This window comes from Agrilus planipennis, unplaced genomic scaffold (assembly GCF_000699045.2).
Source record: "Agrilus planipennis isolate EAB-ADULT unplaced genomic scaffold, Apla_2.0 scaffold19, whole genome shotgun sequence".
NCBI lineage: Eukaryota > Metazoa > Arthropoda > Insecta > Coleoptera > Buprestidae > Agrilus > Agrilus planipennis.
In genome coordinates, this window is record NW_020438954.1 from 1,377,757 (window position 1) to 1,384,894 (window position 7,138).

Below are 7,138 nucleotides of genomic sequence, written 5' to 3' on the forward strand. Positions count from 1 at the left end.
TTAATTTTATGATGGTAAAGACTAGCGAAAATGTTTTTATAATCGCAATACTAATTAGTTTATTTGAACTACCAAATTAATTAGGAGATAGTAAATAAAAAAAACGTACGCACATAAAAAACTAAATAATTATATGCATACAGTCAATTGACGATCTATTTTGGGATTCTTTAATTGTTCAAACCATAAATAAACAAATGAATAATAAAAAACGAAGTACACTTTGATGTTGCTAATGTTTTATTGCATTATAAAATATCTGCTGTACAATATTTATTACATTAATACGTTTAAGTTTGTTCTAATAATATTGCAATAAAATAGCAGTTTGTGTTTCATTCTTGTTTATTGTGCCAAATTAATTTTACAATGTTAAAATATACGAACCTAAAATATTTATTAACTATATTGATATTGTAGAAACGCCTTTTGAATCGTTTCCTACATTAAGTATTTTAGTGGCGTATTGTACAGCATCGTGTACTGTAGGGAACATTTTAATTGAATTTTTGTGTTCAATTAGTTCACATTTCTTCATTTTTTCGTACACAGGACCTGAAAGGAATTTAGTAAATGAAAAATTAACAATTTATTTCGGTGCGTACCGGAACAAGCCGCTAACAGGACCGGTATATCAATCTTTGAAAACTGCTGGATGATTTGTTTTATCGTGGAAATCCCCGCGGCGTCTATGTAACTCAAAGCTGAAAAATCTAAAACTAAACAATGTATTCCTTTTGTTATTTTGTTCTGCATCTTTTCAATTTTTTCGCAATTCTTCATTGTTTTCAATTCGGACAAGTCCTAAAAATAAAATACGAAAATCGTATAGCTAACATCTGCTTCGATAAGAGGGAAAGAGATACCCACCAAATTTTGGTGTTTCTCTAGTTTTTTTCTTATTATCAATTCTTTCTGTGGGTCAACACCGACGATTCTGAAAAGTTCGCTTCTAAACGTGTTTTTCGATGCAAAATTTATACCACCTCGATAATGGAATATTTTGATTCCAGGTACTTCTGCCACCTAGGTGGTAAATGAATAAAATAAATAGAAAAAAATATGAATCTACGAAAACATGTTCGGTTAATAAGAAGTGCTCAAAATTTTACAAAAATATGAGCCTCGCAAACGTAACCTAACGAGCCCAGACCATAGCGTTAGATACAACGCATCGAAATTATTCAATCATCGAATATTTAACCCTTATGCGTTTAACAAAATAATTAATAAAGTGGTCTCTGTATTCTATTGAAACTGCCAGACGCGGATCGCGATTTCGATCTTTTTGGATCTCATCAGCGCGTCGCAGGAAGCTCCGACAGAACACAGACCAACCTTTACCTGCTGTCTTAACAGCGCGTTTTCGAAAATACCTCAAATGGCGTGGTGAGCGCCATCTGTGGTACGATGCTACATTTGAGGATTACGTATGCTCCAACAAGGTCCATTTAAAAATATGGATATGTCCTGTCGGAGCTTCCTGCGACGCGCTGATGAGATCCAAAAAGATCGAAATCGCGATCCGCATCTGGCAGTTTCGACAGAATACATACCACTTCGATTATGGTAACGTGCCTATCACGTTGAGGTGAGCTACGCCGGGATTAGTTTCAGCAAGTACATATCCATATTTTTAAATGGACCTTGTTGGAGCATACGTAATCCTCAAATGTAGCATCGTACTACAGATGGCGCTCACCACGCCATTTGAGGTATTTCCCTTATGTGTTTATTTACAATTACTCTTGACCTAGTAAATAAAAAATAGGGCACTTTCAACCTCTTCATCTGCCCCCTTATTATCCCAACATGTCCCAGTAAAACTTGTGCATATTCCTGATACTAAGATACATCTTACCTACCCCTTTATATCTTGTAATGTCCAAATAAAGATCTGTGTGTGGTAGATACCCGAGTAGGCAAGCAAATGGTTTCAACCCTGCTATAAGCACACACACTAATGACAAACAGATTCCTGTTAGCAACCCCACGTCTACACCTATAATAATGACCGATAAAAATGTACAAAGCCATACGGCAGCATCGGCCTTGCTCAGTTTCAGAAATTTGAAAAAATCTTTTACATTCATTAGCATTCCCTTCACTGCAACTATGGTTAAGGCTGCAAGGACTGCCTGAAATAATTATCCATTTTTAAATGCTCCACTTCACATTCGTCCTGGACGTTTTCAGGATGAATTTAAATAAGGATTACTCTCACCTTTGGCAAGTATTCAAAAGCCGGTCCTAGCCACATTAAAACGAAAAACATTATCATACAAGAAACTAGAGAAGCCAATTGTGTTTTTCCCCCAATGGTTTCTTGTATCACAGATCTAGATATCGAAGCACTGTAAGGTAAACAACTGAAAAACGAGCCGAAAATGTTTCCCGTTCCCTAAAAAAATGATTGCAGCTAGTAAAGTGTTTTTGAAATATTTTGTGTGATACAATTAGGTAGTTACCAGGGCTAGTAGTTCCTGGTTAGCGTCGATTTCATAATTAAGTTTCTGAGCAAAGATTAGACCCATTGATAACGTTAAAGCATACGATACAATTGCTATCATCAGGGAATCCATAAATACATCGGAAAGTACTGAAAATTTGGGTAAAGACGGTGCCGGTATCCTAGAAAAAGGCTTTTAACATTACATTTCCATTAAATTGCTCTTTCGTATACCCCGTAGGAATTTCTCCAATAATTTGAACGTGATATTTCGACGAAAAACTAAGATATTTAGATAGCAATGTACCGACAACTACAGCAATTAGTTCTACAGGAACCGGGAATGAACAGTATTTGGAAATCTTTGGCTAAAATATAGTATCATTGTAGTAATACAGACTACCTAAATAGCCAAGTGAATAAAAGAAGTTATACTTCATTTACTTTCTGTAGCGATGTGCCCCTTCCAATGTCTTGGATGCGTAGGTAGGGAGAAAAAATCTCATTATACTCTCGACTCTTGTTCATTAAACATACTTTTTCATACAGTACCTGTCAAAAGTTTTGTTCAATCATAAATAATAGTACGAGTCGAAAACAAGCGTTAAAGCCTTTAATAATAACAGCACATTTGAGCAATGCAATTGCAGTGGATAAAATGGCCAATTTTTCCGTGCAGTACTGTACGGATTATAGGCTCCTCACCGGTTAAGAGTTTGGCCGAGAGTTGTCTCCTTCCTTTTCTGGCCTAGTGCTGTTTTTTTCTACTTTGCGCCGGTCAAACTGAAGGTCACATCGCTACAGAAGGTAAACGAAGTATAACTTGTAATACCCACTGGTACACTATTGTTTTTTTACCTTAAGGATTTCGTTGTTACACATAAGGACAACGATTGTAACTACACTTATCAGTAATACAACAAAATTAACAGATGTAATCGCTTGAAAAATATAAATAAAAGTCTGCAAAAAAAATTGATATTAAACCTAGAAAACAGTACTTCATAAACCTAGAAAACAGTACTTACTTCACTCTACGGAAAATTTACGTTAAATAATTCATATTATCCATTACTTTTGTGATGAGTATTGGAAAGAATTCACAGTAACTATTTATTACCCTTTTCTAAGAGTACAATAGTATCTAATAGTTAATAAAAAATATTTCCATTACTGATTACAAAAGTACTGGGTAAAAAAATGGTAATTCACAACCCTGAATCCATATTTAACCAGAATGATTAGTGTCCTGTATCAAAACTTCTACCTTACATCACTTATATTATAAATAAAAAAATATTAATTCATATAATTTCCTGCTTCAGCCTTTTCTATCCCATGAAAATACATTTTTCCTTCCCTTTCTAAAAAATTCTCTCATATAAAATATTAATCAATCGTCTTGTAATAGTGACCACTGATGATGCTTTATTTCTATTCCTCAAGATGGATAATTTAACTATGAATCTAACAAAATTGATGAACTAAAAAGATCGCAAGAGGGGTCAAAAATAGACTTCAGTCGTTTGACATCATGATTTGGTTCTTTTGATACAAAACACATAATTTTTCATTTATTTTAGTTCTTACGTATATGATCTCGAAATATCCCGTAATTTTGGGTATTTCCACCCCTAGAATGTCCTTTAACTGCGACGTAAAGACCTGTATTGCCGCTGCTGTAGTAAATCCACTTACTAATGTGTCCGACAATAAAACGCTTAAAATTCCTAGTCTAAATGCATACATAATTATCTGGAAAAATCAAGACTTTGACGATACTTGTCTACAAAAAAAAGAATTTCGCACCTGAATAAATCCAACAAGAAACGACACACTGGCGGCTACTTGAACAGGGGAATACCCCGTTGGTATTACCGCCTCGGTTAAGTTACCGCTAGGACTCTCAGTAAAATAAAAAGGATCGGAGTTTTTTAATACAACTTTTCCTGCCATTAAACAAACCACCGCAAATGATCCTGAAATGGAGAGATACATTTCTAAATTCCGGATTGCACCTAGACATAAGAAACACATACCCGTAGAGTTATGTCTAGAAGTTCCCATTAAAAAATAAATAAGTACCGGGAAAAACCCCATGTATAGACCACAAATTGGTGGAACATTCCCCAGAAGGGCATACGCCATTCCTAAAGTGACAACAGCTTTAATATTGTACAAAATAATTTTCAAGTTAACAAAATAATCAAATACAGAGTATTCAGGGAGACTTGGAAATATTCTTCCCTTATTTTACCAGGATTCATATTTTGGACAAATACATAATATCGTCAAACAGCCGATAGTGAGAACACATTACCCTCTCCAAATATGAAAAAGACAAGTACCGATAAGGTCCAAGTTCCTACCCGAAGTAAAGGGGAAGAAATGAGGCGGGATACATGGGGAAGACTCTAAAGAACTCTAAAGAAGTTTTTATGAGTGATTTGGTGACATGGAAGAGCAGGGGGTGGAGATTGAAAGTTGAAAATTTGTAATTGTATAGATGAGGAAACCGTTGGTAGAATATAGGTATGAATAACTTTACAGAAGATTAGAAAATTTGTTTTTAGTTAGTGTGGAAGTGCATAGAGTGGCAGGGGACAGATTTTATTAGCACACCACTATATCTTATAGTTTTCAGTTTTACACAGCTGGCGTAAATCAATCGATATTGTTTTGCCAGCTATTTTGTCGTAATTCATAGAATTTCGTAGTTCCTTGCTAAAGGTACGATAAGTGGTGATTCGGCAGGTGCTGATATCAATTTGGAACTTCAAAATTCCATGGATCATGACACTGAACCCGGAAAAATATCGATCTAATATTTTAGATTATCCATTTCCTCGTAGTTCCTTGCTAAAGGTACGATAAGTGGTGAGTTGGCATGTCAATTTGGAACTTCAAAATTCCATGGATCATGACACTGAACCCGGAAAAATATCGATCTAATATTTTAGATTATCCATTTCCAAGGATGTAAGAACAAAGGCTTTCACTGCCGGAATCTATAGTAGAATTAAGATTCGGGCTATAGGGCCGTGGTCTAAGCGAACTATTCCGTCCAGACGTTTCGTCAGCGACTGTAGCTGTCGAGATATAATCTACGTTCACGTTGTCAACGCAGCACCACCACTGAGGATGTCAGCCGCAGTAGCTGACGAAACGTCTGGACGGAATAGTTCACTTAGACCACGGCCCTATAGCCCGAATCTTCATTCTACAATGGATTCCGGCAGTAAAAGCCTTTGTTCTTATACTCTATGATAGTTAAACAAATACCACCCACCCATTTAAACACTACTACCAAGTTGACATTTCAAAGTAAGTTTAGTCTACTGCTTAAGAGTCTAAAGTTGTCATCAATTGATTGGCTTTCTCATGCAGTTCCAATCGATGCCCAGAATCTGAAGTCTATTTTTACATGGCAGTTTTCGTCAGTGCTAGGATTGATGGGTCCAAGACTATTATAGTTAACTTTCTAACAAAATAATACGCCCGAACGTAATTTTATCGTCATTTTTATCGTTGAAGGAAAAAAAAATCTTTGTCATGATTTGGTAATTTGTTTCCTTTATGTCAGATACACGTCTTAAGTGAAATAAACGCCCTTCGATTAATTTTATCTTAAAGCCATCGACATTATCGTCCTATGTTTAACGCACACAACCCCAAGCCATCTCAACCCAGTCGCGACCGTTGTTCTTATTGCTTCTTTCCTTGACCTCATTCCTCATCGAAAGCAAATGTTATCAGCTCCATCTAACCATTATGACGACATCAATTCCCAACAGGCGCAGCAAACGTAGATAATGAGGGTAATTTGAACTGGGTGACGATTTGACGTCTGCTGCTAGATATCAAGCATGGCTCAGTTTCTTAACGATCTAGCTTAAGGAACTGTACGCCTCTAAAATTATTTCCGATTACATTTACAACACTTCAAATCAACGGTACATTTATCTACACTCTGATAGACGAAAGAAAACCTAGTGACCGTAAACTTAATGATTAATGAGAACATAATAATTCTGAAGGTTTCTCAAAACGTAATTCATTAATGACGAATTAATTAACCAGAATTGCACAGAGGAGAATGGAAAAAAGGCAGATCAATTTGGGCTTAGAAGAATTAGTGGAACGCGGGAAGCCATTCTAGCTTTACGGATAACAATAGAGAAAACGATAGAAAAAGGAAAGAGTGCGTACATAGGATTCGTAGATTTAGAAAAAGCTTTTGACAATGTTAAATGAGACAAGATGTTAAATATACTTAAAAATATAGGGATGAGTTACAAAGATAGAAGAGTGATACTTAATTTCTATAAAGGGCAACAGGCAGCTATAGAGCTGGAGCTACAATGAAGAGAAGTAAATATTAGGAAGGGAGTCAGACAGGGATGCACACTATCACCGCTGCTTTTTAATCTGTCCATCGAAGACAGTACAACTGCAGGGATAGATATATAGGCGCAGAAGATTAGTATGTTTAGATTTGCAGATGATATAGCAGTATTAGCATCTAGCAAGGAGGACCTAGAGATAGCTTTAAATAAAATGGAAGCGGTACTGACAGATCAGTACTGTATGAAAATAAATAAAAGTAAAACTAAAATACTGATATGCAAGGGAAGAAAAAGTAGGGAAAGAGCGAATATAAAGATAGGAGACGAAAAATTAGAAGAAGTG

The 7,138-nt window shown here is 35.7% G+C and overlaps 1 protein-coding gene across 1 annotated transcript in view; it reads right to left on the reverse strand.

Moving 5' to 3' along the window:
• Nucleotides 1-328: 328 nt before the first annotated feature.
• The window catches only part of LOC108744046 (solute carrier family 26 member 6-like), a 17,145-nt gene continuing 10,335 nt past the window's right edge, over nt 329-7,138 (reverse strand). The window contains exons 4-14 of the mRNA XM_018479644.2: nt 4,489-4,599; nt 4,259-4,428; nt 4,040-4,204; nt 3,308-3,412; nt 2,684-2,817; nt 2,469-2,631; nt 2,225-2,401; nt 1,866-2,138; nt 871-1,026; nt 606-804; nt 329-555 (exon numbers count right to left, since the gene is read on the reverse strand). Of these exons, the coding sequence (XP_018335146.1) occupies nt 404-555; nt 606-804; nt 871-1,026; nt 1,866-2,138; nt 2,225-2,401; nt 2,469-2,631; nt 2,684-2,817; nt 3,308-3,412; nt 4,040-4,204; nt 4,259-4,428; nt 4,489-4,599 (1,805 nt within the window). The 3' untranslated portion in view covers nt 329-403. The remainder of the gene's footprint in view (nt 556-605; nt 805-870; nt 1,027-1,865; nt 2,139-2,224; nt 2,402-2,468; nt 2,632-2,683; nt 2,818-3,307; nt 3,413-4,039; nt 4,205-4,258; nt 4,429-4,488; nt 4,600-7,138) is intronic.